At 34.2% G+C, this 18561-nt stretch overlaps 1 protein-coding gene across 1 annotated transcript; it reads right to left on the bottom strand.

Annotated features, from left to right (window-relative positions):
- Window positions 1–828: 828 nt before the first annotated feature.
- Window positions 829–18513, bottom strand: LOC123864311 (isocitrate dehydrogenase [NADP] cytoplasmic-like). Its single transcript, XM_045904667.1, has 8 exons — window positions 18301–18513; window positions 17732–17847; window positions 5819–5963; window positions 5205–5404; window positions 4643–4777; window positions 3819–4073; window positions 2982–3215; window positions 829–1500 (listed from the first exon to the last, which is right to left on the bottom strand). The coding sequence occupies exons 1-8, from the start codon at window positions 18368–18370 to the stop codon at window positions 1348–1350; spliced, it is 1308 nt and encodes a 435-aa protein (XP_045760623.1). The 5' UTR covers window positions 18371–18513; the 3' UTR covers window positions 829–1347.
- Between the last annotated feature and the right edge of the window lie 48 nt (window positions 18514–18561).

Genomic DNA, 18561 nt, shown 5'->3' with positions numbered 1-18561 from the left:
CCTTCACTTGTTGGGGTGATATAAATTTTTAATTTACACTTGTATTATAAATTGATTACCTAACAAAATAAGTTATAGCTATTCAAAGACATTTTTAGATCCGTTGGTATATTATTATTTTACATATTGATTTGTTTTTCTTTTTCAGGATCAGCAGTCAATTTATTCAATCAACAATTATTATTAACTACGATTCTTTTTAAGCTTAACTAATGGGACAAGAAAACTGTTTAAATTTTTGTATAATAAAGTGCCATATTAACCTGTGTACCTTATTACTTTTATTTTCCACGAAAAATAAGGAAATGTTACTTTTCTCGTGAAAATGTTACATTTTGAGATGTCTCGTGTTACAATTGACTATCTGCCACTGGCAACACTGCTTCTTAAAGGCAGATAATAGATACCTATACAAAATGTGACATTGATAAATTAGGTTTACGTAGTAATTTGTTTATGTAGCACGGAATATTTAAATAGTTCTGAGGGTAATAATTCGCTGGATTATGTCTATCATTTCATCAAGGAACCTGGCTTTGATTTAACAGTACATACCTACTTTTGAAGTTTTTTTTAAGTTTTCATGTTTCTAGTTACCAGCCACATAGTTACCCATTATGTTACCAATATGACAGTAAAAACTAAAAAGGTTGAGATAGTTTCAAATGTACTTAAAATACTTGATCTACCAAACTGAAGATCAAACTAATTAATCTATAATATCTTAATTTCATCATAGCAACCAAATGCTAACCAGCTAGCAACCACTAAATATCTGAAGTTGCTAAGTAACTATTAGATTTATTAAGAACAGGAATAAAAGAAACATTGACATCAATATGAAATTATATTTTCATTATAAAACTTTTATAAAACTTACATACAAGGGCATTTTATGTGCATTCAAAACAAGTGGCAATACAAAATATTTGTGACACTGGTACAGCAATTTTTTTTTTTAATTTCTTTTCAAAATAGAAATGTTTTTATACAGAATTTGTGTATGTAGACATTTTACTCTTATACTCACCAGCACTAACCTGGACCTATCTTTTCTCAAATGCTGCTATAGTTAACCAATAATTGCATCCACAAGATATCTAATTGTACACAAAGCAGCAGCACAAAATATTTAGACTAACTACATACTAAAAAATGCAATTTAATATACTATGGTCCCAAGAATATTACATATGGTTGTGTTGTGATGAGTAGGTAACTAAAATAAATACTAATAAAAATATTATCAAGTAACTATATACATTTACCAATTGATTAAGATGAAGTAAAAAAATAAAAGTTTTTAAATAATTTTAGCTACCCTTTTATTCTATTTTTTTTTACTATTTACTTGGACAGTTTACGCTCTAGTTGTTCTGCGATTGCCTGAAGGAAGTCCTCTGTGTGCAAGAACATCCCCTCTTTAGTATTGGTCATGCCGTGGATACAAATGACCAGATCCTTCGTCATCTTGCCACTGTCTATACATTCGACGCAAGCCTGCAATCAAAACATTCCAATTTAAACAAGTTTGCAAAATTATTGTTTTTACGGAAGCATTATTGACATATTAGTTTAACAGCTTAACGTTTTATTTTGAGATCTATGGGAAGCACTTTGACTTTACTCAGACTTAAGACAATGTTAAAACGAGACACTGTTTATAGAAAAAGGTCATTAGTGCGACAGGTTTTTGATACAATAGTTTCGCGGATTTGCTACTAGAATTCTGAGGCTGACTGTTATACCCTACTAGGGAAACTCGCAAGCGCACATGCGGATGCATAGAGTACATTGGTATCGCGATAAGCGAGTTTACGTGAAATGTTGCTCTGTATTAATAATAATAATGCTTCATACTGTCGCGACAGCGCTTGTTCGTTGAATACACTATTATTAAGTACCGATAAATCTTCCGATATAACTAATTATATTTTTCTCGACTCCGCCTATTGCAATTTGCAATAATCCCAATTTCCAACACTTAATAATTTGATATTTTTGATTGATATTGATAAACTAAAAATAAATCAATCATTTATTATTATCTATACATACATACATAGTGCATCAGTGGCAGGTAGATAAGTTATTGTATAGCATGGATATTTCATTGTAGATAAGAATTAGGTAGGTACAAGATAGAAAATCATTTGATTGTAAGACGAACGTATGTTCTTTCCCTACCTAGTACACTGTTAAAATAGTGCCTAATGGTGCTTCTATTTTGGCGCCATCGTTAAATAAAAACAACATGGCTAAATGCGCTTACGTCACGAGACTACGCACGTCAATGACTTCAATAGATAAAACACAATGACCCGTCCAAATATGAATGGCAATCATCTGATATAAAACATAATATATCAATGACCTTTTTATGTATGCAGAATACATTATGATATCAAAACATTATTAGATCCATCACATTTCCATACCTACTTTGGTTCTTGTAAATTTTTCAACTTCTATTGATTAATGCATTCATATCGTAAGATTAGAAAATATATTCATAAATAAAACTGATCGTCACTTTAGTAAAGCTAATTAAAGCGTGAAAGAATTGATACTGATAACATATTCGCAAATCGCAAGATTGTTAGATAAAATTAAAATTAATTAATTTATGTGTCAGGTTTGTTTACAGAAGCTTACACTGCCGCTTAAAATTTTTGATTATTTTAATAATGTTGATTAATATTAATCCTTAACTTACCAAATGAGTTTGCGAAAGTCTAATCCAGTCATCAAGGCATAAAGGCGACAGGTTTGGTGGAGGCAAGTTTACAAGCCTAACGCGAAACGTTCAGGTCAAGATAGACTCCACAGGGTTGTTAGACATAAACTTTCGCATTAGTTAAACTTTAAATCATCGTACTAAACTTGCCTCTTCCAAAAGTTCTGGGGTGCTGTCAAGTTTAGTGTGAGAGAGCCCTCGTCCAATCCTGTTAGGTCAACTTTGAACCGTCATAAATCCTTACCTCTTCCAAAGAGTTAGCGAAGCGTTCAAGTTCTGGGGTGCCGTCAAGCTTAGCGCGATGGATGAGACCTCTAGTCCAGGCGTAGATAGATGCAACGGGGTTGGTGGAGGTGGGTTTTCCCTGTTGATGCATGCGGTAGTGACGCGTCACGGTGCCGTGGGCCGCTTCCGATTCCACAGTGCGGCCGTCCGGGCACATCAGCACTGATGTCATCATACCGAGCGACCCGTAACCCTACGAAAATACTTAAGGAGGTTAGGATCAAAAAGTATCATTTACACTTTTTTATGTTCAGAAATCGAGAAAATCTTTTTACGTGTATGTATGATTCACAATGTAAACATCTGTTTTTGACCAAAATGCCACTTTGGGGATGCTACTTTCTCGTGAAAAACGAAAATATTTTAACCAAATCTATAGATTTGATCGATCGATCTATCGATAGTAGAAATTAAAAGTTCAATTAGAAAAAAACGCATCAAGTCAAAATTGTAAAACTACACTATTGATCCTGACCTTATTTATAAGTTCTATAGGATCTTGAAATTACAGCAAAAAACAGAATTACAAATAAGAATATATTAAAAAAAGAAAACATTTACTTTATTGAAAAGATCTTTGAAAACTATTTTAAGAGAATACATCCTTTTCCCCACTACAACTAAAATCAGCTATGAAAATTAAACAATCCTTTATCATATTCTTCGCTTCACATCCTTATACAGTATACACCCCGGTGTAGACTGTAAAGGAAGCTGCCATAGTCTATCTTCACTAAGCTCAAAACAACAAAAAGTTTTTATGAAAAGAAAATAAATACAATATAAACAATATTACCTGCGCAACAACATCTGACTGGACATCGCCATCATAGTTCTTACAAGACCAGACAAAACCTCCAGCACTTTTTATCGCTTGAGCTACCATATCGTCAATTAAACGATGCTCGTACCAGATTTTAGCGTCCTCAAACTGCTTCTTGTAGTCACTTTCGTATATTTCTTGGAAAATATCTTTAAAACGGCCGTCATAACGTTTCAGGATAGTGTTCTTGGTGGACAAATATAGTGGCCACTTCTTTTGTAGTGCGACCTGACAAATACTTTAAATTATTATTAGGTACTTGCCCCAAATATAAACTTGATATAACACCAATTGGTATTAAACATTCGAACCTTAGCCTAAAGGTCGGGGCAGACTAGCGTAGAGTCAAAGCGCACCGAAGCGTCAACCAATATCAAAACATCAACCTATCTTTACAGCGAAATGCACAAACTGAGATAAGATAAAAACAAGCGACTGCGCGCGGCCAGTGCTTATTGGTGCGCGCGCTTCACACATTTATTGTGAAGAATTTGAGACCCTGTGCTTCAACTCTGCCCTAGCATGACTCGACCCTTATAGTATCAGACATGGACTATTAAATTTTATATTAGTTTTCCATTCCATTTAGAAATATGTTAGACATATTACAAAATCCACAAGTTAAGCTAATTATAATGTCTAAGAAAAAATCGACTGAATGATTTAAGCGGAGCCATCTGCTTATTTTTTCTAACATGTCTAATACAAAGTAATATTCTGAGAATGAAATATTTATTATGATAAAAAAATTCAAGAGCACTCAATCTAAAATTACAATGTAAGATGTATGTACCTACCTGAAAACTAGAATGCGCAAAAGCTTTTATAGATTCGTCAGTATTATACATTCCTTGAGCAATACCAGGAGATTTAAAGTCGTATAAGAGGCGCTTCTCAACTGTGCCGTCTTCCGCCGTGTAAACCATCTCCACCTGTACAGAGAAAATGCACAAAAACTGTCTTGAAAATACCTGTTTAAAACTGGTTGGGTTCGTTTCTCAAATAAAATTGCACAATTTATTTTTAGCATTTGGAATAAAGGCCACTAAGGCCGCCTTGAAATTTTTTCTGAACAATGCTGTCGCTTAACAATAGCAAACGAGCACAAAATATTCATATAGAACTCTGAAGCCTTCATATGTACCTAAGCATTAGCACCTTTATCAAGGACCTTCTGGAAAATTTACTGCTTGCGGCTCTTCCCGTTGTGTGCAAGCGGAGATTTTCCATTCTTGTAATGAAAGTACAAAATATGCCATTTGAAGAGCAGTACGAGCAGTGCGAGCAATACTTCAAGCACACATTTATGTCTATCCATCCCAAACAAGCGCTTACTTTATCGACTTACTCTGTACTTACCTTGCCAGGTTTAGGAACCACGAAGTCTTGTGCCTTGTACTGATCTCCGTGGGCGTGACGACCGATTACAATAGCGTTGGTCCATCCTGGTATAACGCGCGGAATGCTTTTGCATAAAATGGGTTCGCGGAAGACAGTACCGCCCAAAATATTACGGATGGTCCCGTTTGGACTGAGCCACATTTTCTTCAATTTGAATTCTAAAATATAAGTACAAATGAATGACATTCTTGGTATATTTTACAAAACCAACAGAGCTAGACTACCATTTTGAAATGCTTATAGAAACCCCTGGACACGCGCTGTATACGTATATGATTGCCTACTTACTGCTACATAGGTTGGTACGTAAAAGTCATGGTCAGCGAATTATGTTTTCAGTACTGCCATGGTTTGCCGGAAGCTAAGAAATTAAACTGCCACATTTTCATTTAAAATGTTATCACTAAGTTATTAAGTGAGACGCTATTTTAAGCTAAGAGTAGATCCTCTTTTCGATTCGTTCAATAATTACTAGGTATATCAGATTTTAGAGTTCACCATATTTTTCCCAGCAGATATCTACGCGTTCCTACCAGTAATAAGTTCTTCTAGAAAACTTCCTCTTAATTTACCTTCAACTCTCTGTTCGTCGGGAGTAATGGTAGCGCATTTGATGCCCACATTATGTTTGAGTATGGCGTGCGCCGCGTCGATCGTCACTTGGTCTTCGGTAGCATCACGATGAGGTAGACCCAGATCGTAGTAGAGGCAATCTAGCTGTTGAAGAAATTAGTTTGTTAATTACATTTTTTTTATCAAGGAAGATCTTGGCCGGTAGACAGCATTGAGAACAGACAGTTTCGCCAGAGTGAACTAGAGTAAGGGAACTCTCGGTTTGATCTCGGTTTGGTCGATATCGACGATAAGTCAAATATACGGCTGTGGGTGGCGTAAACTCAGAGAAAAATAGGTGTTTCAAAGGCTACATAGCATCTATGTACCTAGCGTCAAATGTTAGAACATTTTACTGGCAGGCCAGTGACGTCGAAGTCTCGAAGTTTTGTTACAAGTTCCCTAACTGTCGTGAACTGTGGTTTCGCTTTCGACAGACAGTTGCTTATTTTTTTAAATCGCGGCCTATGGTAGCTACCTACCTAATTCAAAAATAAACAGATCAGTAATAAGGTAGGCAGTGCTTTTGCGCGTGCATAAAGTAATCGGTACTGGTGGGCCAGCTCAAGGCTAGCCTTTGATACTTCAACGGTTTTAGCCACTTATTAAAACATAGATAAAACAAATATTGAGCGTCATTATTTGCATGTGTGTCATTTAGCATAGTACCTAATATAGTAAGTAGATACAATAGCAGTAAAATACAGAACAAATAACACTCTAGTAAACTAGAGATAAGAAAGTGTCATAAAACTATGAGATAACTTGCAATGATAAATGGTGAAATACCTACTCTAGATTCAGATAAAAAAATATTTTTAAACCGTAGGTACCTACTTGAAATGAAATTGTCTACTTAAAATATCTAATATGAGATAAGCTCTGTTCAATTGTAAATATTGTTAATGTAATAAGTACCTAACTCTCTTCTAAGTAATCGTCATGATCACGAGTATAATTTGCTCTATAGTCTATAACTTCATAAAACTCGCAAACCAGCATAACGAAAGGCCTTTCTTCCGTTCCTGAGCCAAAACCTATAAGCTATTTGAACAAATTCGTAAATTGAAATTCGCTGACTACAGAGAACCATTTATCCCGTTTTCAATTTTTGGTAAGACAACAATCCTTAATTGTTACGTTACCAGGACCAGTTAGTTGACCGTAATCCATAATTAAAAATGCAAAAATGTGTCTGTTTGTCTGTTACCTTTTGGCATTGACGGCCCTCAATTTAACTTATTTTGACGAAAAGTACAGAGATATATCTTACATCCCGGAGACGGATATAGACTACTTTTTATTCCAAAAAATCAAAATATCAACGCGCAATTTTTAAAAATTCTAAATCCCGTGGATAAAGTTGCAGGCCTTGTCTATCTATTTGATACAGAGATAGATTGAATTCCGAAAACGGACACATTATTTTGCTATTCCGGAAAATACAAGAGTTTGACGACCTCCCTCGCGCAGTGGTTAGCGCTGTAGTCTTATAAATGGAAGATTTGAGGGTTCGATTCCCGACAGAGGCATTGGGAATATACTTCCAAATTGTCTCTAGTCTGCTCTGGAGACTACAGCCGTGGCTAGTTACCATTCTACCGGCAAAGCCTTGCCGCCAAGTATTTTCGTGCGGAAACCGATAATGAGTGTGGGTTTAATAAAACTGCCATACTCCTTCTTAGTTAACCCCCTTCCATCTTAGACTGCATCATCAATAGAAATATAAGTTCCCACGTGAATTTTTAAAAACCTAAATCCACACGGACGAAGTCGCCAGCACCATCTAGTTAAAAATAAAATGTGGTTTTAAATCCTGTTCCAAATAAAACAACTTTCATTATAATCAGCCACGGCGCTTGGGCACAAAGTGACGCCAAGTTCGATATCTGCTAAGTGCGGATATTGACCCATTCGGTGGCCATCCGTTTAAAAAAACCGGTCAATTGCGTTTCAGTATTCAGAACATTACGGAACCCTACTTTATGATAGGGTTCCGTTGGCATATTAGTTGCTAAAAACTTCGACGGACAATTATTTCGCAAATGGTAGAAACTTTTCCAAAAATGTCAAACAAACCTCATACAATGATTAAAATACCTTTTCGACGAAGCCGGAGTAAAGTGAAATTGTTTTCGATATTCGCTCTCCGATACCCTGGACATTGTCTTTTTTTTTCAATGTTTAAATATACCTCTATGTAGCGGTAACAGGTTTTACACAGCAATTAGGACCATTGACCTTAGTATACATATATACCGTTTCAACTTGAAACCTCAAGCCTTTTCTGAGAAAAAGGGCCTTGATAAGATTTATTAGTTAAGTATTTTTAGGTACCTTGGTATGTTGGGCTTATGGTCTCCCGTACCTCAAAAGGAAAAACGGAACCCTTATAGGATCACTTTGTTGCCAGTCTGTCTACCCGTCTGTCCGTCTGTAGTGTCTGTCAAGTAAAGGAAAAAATCCTAAAACTGTGTTCAATCTTCAAAGTAAGATAACTATACCAAGTAGGGTATCATATGAAAGGGCTTTTACTTGTACAATCAAAAACAGATTTTTATTAATTTTTATGCATAATAGTTTTGGGTAAGGTCTGACGAAATCACAAACACAATCTTTATGATAAATTATTACACTTTTATTTCATATTTAAATTTATTAACTTTTACATTTGTGTCAAATAAATGTTGTTCCTCTTACGTTAGTATATTTTTGAATGTCGTCGTTTTAAAACCACTCTTACAGGTAACCTCTCCACGTTTATTAGCCACTCCCCTTTTTATCTTATCGTTATCGGCCAATCCAAATTGTACAATGAATAAACTTAGTGACTAATATACAAATCATCAAGCTCGTTTCACAAATCATCTAAGTAATAAAGATGTTTTCATCTTATATATTGATTACAAATATTATCCTTTATTATGCTACAATTCATCAACTAAAAACTATAAGAATTTTATATACAGTACGTTTATCGATCAGATGTTGAACAACTTCAGCCAATCAATGACGCCTTCTAATATGATGTTATGATTTGAGTGGCGCCAACTATGTTTTATAGATAATTAATATGGGCCAAGCTTACAGCTCGGCCATCCTGTTTTAAGCGAGTCTCATCGCTTTTAAAAAAAAATTAAAACTTAAGTAACATGTAAACTTCACAACCAAAATGACAAAGACTTAGTTCAACAAAACAAAAAAAAAATTAAGATAGTAATTAATTAAATTAATATTCTTGCTAACTTAACTAGAAGGAATATACAGTTTTATTGATACATTGGTATTGATTATGATTGCAACTTAATTTTAGAGCACTCGCAGCACCCCTTTCCATCCGATATAATTAGAAAATAGCAGATAAACTCAATTCAATTCCAAACTATTTACCCTCGCAACTTTACCTGCCAGTCTACAGTAGCACTCAAATTTAGCCTTTAATCTAAAATTCATTTTTCTGTTCTCTTCCGCTAATATTAAAATAAAAAGATGCAGACACTCTAAATTTATAAATAATTTTTCAAAAATCATAAAGATATCAAAAATTGCGAGACCAGTAGCAACTAAAGGAGGCCTCAATTTAATCAAAGAAGGTAGGTATATGCATAAAGTCCGAAGCATCAATTATAACTCACAAGCCAATATTTTACAGGAACACTCAATAGAGATTTGGGGATGAGCATGTAAAACTAATTACTAAAAACTACTTTAAAGGGTTTCAAGTATCTCAAAATAAATTGTTAAAAGTTCTGTTCCAACTAGACTCTCCTTCCCACTAAAGAATTATATAAGAAAACTGATGAACTATATTATATAAGTCAATTATACAAATTCAAAATATGTCTATTTGTTAGGAAAATACTATTAAAGTCCGTACATACACGCATCACTTTAAAGCTAAATCTCATAAATATGGTACACAAAACGAACATACCTATTATGCTACAATTACATAAAGCTAGGACTAATTATGGTATGTAAACTACCTAGCTCTACTACATAATGTACTTGCCGAAACTCATACTGGAGGAAAAATCTTTTACAAAGTTTAAAGTTTAATCAAACAGTGTCAAACACCATAGATATCTTAGCTAGATGTAGGTATAGTTTGTTAACGAATATAACGTGTTTTGACTTTTTATATTATTGTATAGTCACCATACCTTTAAAGATTATGTTTTCTTCTATATTTATATTTAGAATCGGGAGCGATTCTTAATATGAATATGTGTAAGTGAACTTCTTGTCCTTTTGATAAAATAAACTCTCTAAACTTAAAGTTAATCGCCGCCAGTTCTCGATTTAAATCACAAAACATTTTCATACACTTTCAACGCAATAGTTTTACGCACATATTTTCTTCTTCCCTTCTTATTGGAAAATCGCGGATTCCGAGCCTTGGCGCGTCTCTCTTCTACCGGGATACATATGTGATTGTCCTTATTTCCCTCCAGATCCAAATTTTTAATGACCCTTATCCTAGGGTTCTTTCCCTCCAGATCCAAATTTTTAATGACCCTTATCCTAGGGTCTACCTCCTTCCTCCTATAGGACTTTTTGTCCATAGCCCGTAACCTCGGGGCTTTCCTTCCTTGGGACTTTGTGTCCCTGACCCATACCTAGTTTTGGGTCTTTCTTTTCCTCATTTATTCATTTCCAACATCCTTGGATCCTGCAAACATAAAACACTTTGAGTAGACCGTTCATTTAATTTTGTTTCATAAGCATCCATCATAATACAATCCGACCTAAGAGAAGTAATTTTACTTGGTAACCTAGAAAACCTATTATCATTATTATAATTTAGTTTTCTCCAGTTCCGTACCCCTCGAAGGGTGCCTACGAGACCCTATTTTCTAAACCTCTGCTCTCCGTCCGTCTGTCCGTCTGCACGTGCGTCACGGCCTGAACCGTGAACGGCGTATCGTGAACCGTGATAGTTAGAGAGTTGAAAGGAACGTGATTACGGATGTATGAAAATCCTATGCCTGGTTGCTTCCAATTCAAACTTTTTCTTTTAATGCAGATTACGCTTCCCATATTTCTTACAATTACCTATTGTTTTTTTTTTTTTTTTTTTTTCTAGCAAAATCCACATTCTGAAGTACTAATGGACAATGTTAAACAAACGCCAGGGTACAGTAGTTGCGTCACTTGTGCCTCTTAACCATATAATATCTACATGCAAAAAGAATCTTTGATTTATAATTTCACATGATACTTATATATTTTATTTTAGCCATAATATGCACCATATGGCGTACTTTGTCGTTTCGAGTAACATAAGCAGAACTACCAAATTCGACCCTGGGAACGACACAGTCGCGACTCGCCGCCGAATGATACCTATTAGTTTATCATTAATTCCTTTTCATAGAGAAAAGCGATATCAACATAATAGCAGGAAAAAAAATGAAATAAATATTCCGTTCGATACATCTCTATTCTCTACGACATCAAGATCTCTATCACAAGCTGATCGATCATAAAGATTAGAAGAAAGTAGGTACCTTATACATTATTTTATATGTTAACCGTAATGACCCGCATCTGTTCGATTTTCCTTTATTCGTTTCGTAAAAGATTCGTCCTCGTACGTCCATCATCATCATCATCGTCATCTACATCGTCATCATCATAAGGTCACTGTTGAACATAAACCTTCCCTAGTAAGCACCACACGTACTGTCCTCAGCCTTCCTCATTCAACCCCTGGTTCCTATTGATACAAACCACTAAACCCCCCCCCCATCAAATGTGTACCTATCTACATCCATCCATCATACCCAAATGCCGTGCTGGTTGATGTGATGAGCGACAAAGTGTTAACCTCTTCAATACCTCATGGAACTGTAGGAATAGCCATGGAAGACCTCCAAACCGAACGTTGATATTTTGTGTAAGTGGTCCCACGAGTCAAAAAAAAATATTCTTGTCCATAAAGGAACAAGCCACGATATAGATTCTTCTATCGGAACTTAAATATTCCAATCACTGCATGTATTCCAACTAATCAGTTTGCTACTGTATATTTGAAGTTGATAATAAATAAAAATGTTAGCTTAATTAAATTCCTATGATAATTCGATTTTTGGTGCATCAACCAGCTTCACCTATTATGTAAAATTAAATATATATATTTTTTTTTAAATTACCGGCTGTACATTTTAAACTAACCTAATCAAAATATACTTTCTTACTAATAACTTAATCTTAAAAATTTTCCAGAGGATCCTTCCGCCTCAAATTAACTCAATGATAAAAATGAACAGGAAACTTTAAATGTTGTAAAATCCAGCCAATGCTTCGTACCTTGCCTTATTAATCCAATAGGTACTTCTTTGGATTTTGTCAAAACAAAATACTTTTACTTGTTGAGTGTATAATAAATAAATAATGTAATAAATCAATTAACTGTTAAAGCTAATAACTTTTACAGAAAGCGAACCTCATGATATCTCTTATGAGTTTTAAGCGTAAAATTATTATTATTATTATTAAGCCTTTATTTTTAGCGTAAAATTACCACGCCGAAAACAAAACATGAGCTGACAGTATTCTTATTTGATATACATAATCCAGTAATACTATATCTATCTACATAATTCGTAAATATGTATGTATAGTTTGTAAGTTACTATTTCACTTTATGCTGTTTCAATGCTTTAAGTTATTATTTTTATCTTTGTCTCATTTTTTTAGTTTAGCCTCATTCTATTTTTAAACTTACTATTTCGCTATAATATTTACAAGTAACCTCATCGAAGACTACACGGTCTTCTGATAACCCAACAAGCATTTATCCAACAGCTATCGCTTTCACCCGAACGGAGGTTCCCTGAAATATACTGAGATAACAATACCTAGTTGACACATGGATGTACAAGAGCGGCAACAAGCTATGACCCCCTCTAGTCATAACTATATCTTTATGATTGTAACATTTCAAACAGTGAAAGTATGTATAAACGATTTCGTCCATAGGACATGCGCTCTAAAGAATGTTAATATAATTATCAGCAACTAAAAGCTTGAAGAAACTAATAGGTACAACTTGTCTTTGAAGTATGAAAATATGCACATTTATCAAGTATACCAGTTCATCAAACATTAAAGTACGCATTTATAAAATGATAACTCACTTATTAATCAAGATAACTACCTGTTTATCAAACCTACCCTACCAAATATAAATAACTACTCACCAAATGTAATACTTTATAACTTAAGTAAAAATATGAAACAAATGTGCATCAACCACATACATACACTCTTCAAATTCATCCATTTATCAAAATGTTATATAATATAACCATTCACCAAATCCATTATATACTTTGTTCATTAAATAGCTTAGTCAAACTTTACTCCACTTGCCACGATTGCAAATTTTCCAAAATAGTCAGCCGCAAACATTGCAGCTCATCTCACTTGATAATGCATCCCTCCCTCAGAAAAACAGGCATTAGGAATGTCTTTCCAAGACGCGCGAGAGACAGCCACCGTGGCTTTTCGCGAGATTTAATCCAAATTGAACTAATGCCTAAATAAATGTTTTAATTAGAGGGCGATTGCTTTTGCAACCTCTAACCGTCCAATCAAACACCGAAAGTATTCAATAATCCGAGACGTAAATAAAAAACCCGTCAGAACACCGTATTTATAAAAACAGAGACAAGAAAAAGATTCCTCCTCGCAATGAGATCGCGTGACATCCAACAAGTGAATTATCGACTTTATTAGACAACTTATCCTCAACATGTTTTACATCATTTCCTACAATTGAAATCTTTCTATTTTAAATACCCTAACTACAACTTCATAATCCAACCAAAAATCACACTAGATTTATCCCTCGGTCCCACATCTTTAATGCTTTTTTTTTCTGTTTCGGTAACTAAAACAAAAAAAATATATATATACTCATGTTATAAAACGTTGTCAAAGCTTTCCTGAACGCGCTAAATAAGCAAAAACATAAAATCAGGCGAAATGCCAGACCAGCCGAAAAACCTTCAATGCTTAATCAGCCTAAAAAAAAAAATTATGATCACTATTCATATTATCATGAGATACTACCGGCGCTCCTAAGCGAAATTTATAAGGCACCGCATTTCGATTTTATCAAACAGACTGATCAATTTCGAGAGCACAACAAACGTGGTTTCCTGAGAGTTTCGTTAACTAAATGCATATCGAAACTGAACTATCGCGAAGCGAGTCAAGCGAGCGTGAAAATTTTTTTAAATATATTTCTGGGATAATGTCATGCCACAAACGCGAGCGTAGTGCAAAGATATTTGCCTAAAATTTCTTTCGTACAACAAAGAAAATAGTATTTTGGTAGTAGGTACTTATAATCGCGCCCTGCCCTAAGGGCAGTACTGTAGGTATATTACCATTAAAAAAAAACTTACTCTAATTTTAATAGAACATTTGCCAGGAATTTAACCCGCCAAGCGATGTTAATCCAATAAAAACAAAATCATATTGCATTTAAATGCGGCAGTACACAGTTAATTGCGTGAATACAGGTAAACAAAAAAAAAAAAAACCCCGCTGCCCATATACTATACCTACCTGCTACTCGTAGTACTCAAATTATTGTGCCAGTATTAAAAGTAAATTAGCTGTTATCTAGCGTGGTAGACTACGGCCTAAACCCTTCTCATTCTGTGAGGAGACACTTGTTGCTCAGTAGTGGGCCGGCCATGGGTTGTTCATGGTGAGCTGTTATCAGCAAAGTTATGTTTGAAACTCAAACATTACGCGTTTCAAGTGGTAAAAATAGATAAATGAAAACATTTCTCCTCACTTTTGTAAAAAAAAAAACACTTATTTATGCACCCCGTATTTTAAAACTATCTGACTACCTACCTACCATAATTTTAAATTTAGTTAAAGAATAACCAGATAAGATAAACCTACTTTTACACCCATTTTAGGATTTATATTTCTCAAAATGCTCAATTTATTAACCCTGGTCACTATTACTTTATTACAACGGATCACCTTCATTTTTATCAATTAACATTTTATATCCCCAATCACTTAGTAACCATTACAAGTAGAGACGGATTATTTCACTGGCAGGCGTAAAACGAAAAGCTATTTCATGTAACTTTTTCTACCTTATCCCAAAGCGGTTTACAAAAAATAATAATTTCACAAAACAACATTCAAGATGCCCAATGAGTGCTGTGTGATAATATCGCGTCACTGTGTGCTAGAAAAAGGAAAACATCTATCTATACAATGAGTGCAGCAAACGATTGAACCTAAATCCAGAACCTACCTTCCGTAAAACAAAACCACTATGTGAAAATAAATCCCTATCGTAACTCTTAACCAAACTAATTCGGCACACGATTACAAGTGTGAAGATTGAAATACCACGTTCCGTGAGATATTCACCTGTGAAATCATTTAATGAGAAATAAAACCCCGGCAGGACATAGTAGATACATCCTGAAAACTATTTAAAAGTAACAATAACGCCCATCATTAAGTAAACCACACTTTTTATATTGTTTAACACTATGTTCACTATCTATTCCATTGTACCCACGATACAGGATAACCTAGTGCGGGTACCACCACACAGACACAGGAAAATTGTACAAGACTGTATTTTGTAAATAAACATTTTTCATTTTTCATTGTAAAATAAGCCTTCTAAATACCTCAATGTTATTTAAACCACAATTTGAAGGTCGATCGCATTTGTATAACCAATATACAAGATGAATTATAAACATGTGGGTAATTCTAGGTATCATAACGTTATATAATTTCCATTCCAACTCGGAGCAAAGCTTTCTAACAAAATGATAACTAAATGTAGAACAAACAAAACGAAAACCCACACAAATAAAAAAAAATTACCATTAATAGGTATCAATAAAAATAAAATCATGGAAAGATCCTACCCGTTTATCCAGAAATCCTTTGATGCCATGACTAGGTACTTTGATATATTGAGGCCCAAATATTGGCCTTGTGCTCCAAAATGTCTGTGGTCTACTAGACCTCCACTTCTTTCTCGTTCCTCTGTATATTTCCACTTGTTTCTCTGAGTCGTGAGCGTGACAAGAAAATATTATATTTTCTTGATATCCCACTTCTGACCTTTTGGGTAAGGTCTGACGAAATCACAAACACAATCTTTATGATAAATTATTACACTTTTATTTCATATTTAAATTTATTAACTTTTACATTTGTGTCAAATAAATGTTGTTCCTCTTACGTTAGTATATTTTTGAATGTCGTCGTTTTAAAACCACTCTTACAGGTAACCTCTCCACGTTTATTAGCCACTCCCCTTTTTATCTTATCGTTATCGGCCAATCCAAATTGTACAATGAATAAACTTAGTGACTAATATACAAATCATCAAGCTCGTTTCACAAATCATCTAAGTAATAAAGATGTTTTCATCTTATATATTGATTACAAATATTATCCTTTATTATGCTACAATTCATCAACTAAAAACTATAAGAATTTTATATACAGTACGTTTATCGATCAGATGTTGAACAACTTCAGCCAATCAATGACGCCTTCTAATATGATGTTATGATTTGAGTGGCGCCAACTATGTTTTATAGATAATTAATATGGGCCAAGCTTACAATAGTTTTTGATTTATTGTGCAAAATGTCGCAAAAATACCATAGTACCCGAGTACCAGAGTAGGAGAGTAGTCTGAGAAATACAGAATCCTCAGTGCACGAGTCTGACTCGCACTTGGCCTGTTTTTTCTTTTGTGATAAGGAATGCCACTTTATTTATAAACTTAAATCCACGCTGACGAAGTCGCGGGTATCTTGTATCTAAAACTAATTTTTAATACAGATAGAGTACATGAAACCCTTCTAAATCTATCCCACTATAATACCCACACAGAGTTTATGATAATACCTAACAAAGAAGACCACATCAATTAATTCTAATTGTCTTTATTAACAGCAATGATCATAGATTATACCTATATACTGGGAAACAATGGGTCTATGCCCCCAGGGGCATAATTAAAGTAATACTCGAACGACTATACTACTACTACAGGTACCTACTATTTTTGCTTCCTTAAACACTGCAATACACAAGTTTGTTTTCTAGGCAGATTTATATACAAATGATATCTATGACAACCATGAGGATTCATGTTTTATTGAAAACCCCATGGGAATTCTTTGATTTTCCAGGACAAAAAGTAGCCTATGTCCGTCCCCAGGATGCAAGCTCTCTCTACCAAATTTCGCATAGATTTAATAACGAAATTTAATATGTATAGCTCTTAAAATCATACATTAGCTGACCCACCCTAACTTTACTCAATTAGAATTCCCCAAAACATTTCTTAGTGAGTGCCTAAGTTAGAGAGAGAAAATCTCAAGTTTCTAGACTGAACAATTTGAGCTTATACATTGGTCTGTCTGTCAAAATTTGATAGGATAGGTTAGATCCCAGGGAAGGACATAGGGTACTTTTGTCCCAGAAAATCAAAGAGTTCCTGTAGGATGTTTAAGAAACTTAATTTTAAGTAGGTATATTAAAATATGTAATTAGAAATCTATGTATAAAGAGCGAAAATAATAAAAAAGATTGAAATAAGTGTAAATTAAAAATTAATAACACCCCTGACAAGTGAAGGTTACTGTAACTAGAAAAGAGCTGATAACTTTCAAACGGCTGAACCGATTTTCTTGGATTATAGCTAAGAACACTCGATCAAGCCACCTTTCAAACAAAAAAAACTAAATTAAAATCGGTTCATTAGTTTAGGAGCTAGGATGCCAAAGACAGATACACACGTCAAACTTATAAGCACCCCTCTTTTTGGGTTGGGGGTTAATAAAACTTACCTTAACATAAGGAAAGATAAGTTTCTCTTTAATCTTTTCCCATATGATACGGGTCATCTCATCACCATCCATTTCCACAACAGGCTTTGATGCCACCACCCTTTTAGCTGTTCCATCTAAACAAAAATGATAAATAGACAGTGAGCATCTAGCGGCTATCCTCTAGACCACATCCATAGTTTTAAATTATTTATCACCACTTCAGAATGAAAGGACCCTTACCTACCTACTAAAATGAACTTTTTTATAGTTACCAAAAATAATATACTTACTTAAAAATATTATAATGAGACATACTTATTTAAATTTTTAACTTGGGAGAAAATGGTAAAAGTTTAGACATTGGTAAGGCACTAGTTAATTAGGTACCTATGTAAAACATATCTTACTTATTTATTTAATTGGAGAAAGTAAAGTCTAACTTGGATAACCTAACCTCTTAAAAGTTAAATCCATGAAACAAGAATAAGAACTTGATGAAAGACAATTACATAGTTCAATTTTAAATTGACTATTTTAGCACAATACCTATATACTTATAATTTAATAATTGTGCGGTAAGTACTTACAATTTCTTGCTGAAATAACAGTTTGATTAGACACATATTTAAGTAAACGCTTAGCGTTATTCCCAGCCATGTTTATTATCTGTTTTCTCTCAGAATAGTGACAAAAACTAAAACGAAAAGTGCTGTAATCTAATCAGTCTATTTTTTAAATTTTCACTCACGACTTCGCGTGTAAACGTGTCAGTCGCCTATATGCGTATATAAAACTTCAAAGAATAATACGCTAAGTGCAGATATGTCACATGAAATAATAGTCCAGAC

This window comes from Maniola jurtina, chromosome 4, assembly GCF_905333055.1.
Source record: "Maniola jurtina chromosome 4, ilManJurt1.1, whole genome shotgun sequence".
NCBI classification, from domain to species: domain Eukaryota; kingdom Metazoa; phylum Arthropoda; class Insecta; order Lepidoptera; family Nymphalidae; genus Maniola; species Maniola jurtina.
The sequence above is the reverse complement of the archived record's forward strand: the minus strand, read 5'-3'. Positions and strand labels throughout refer to the sequence as shown.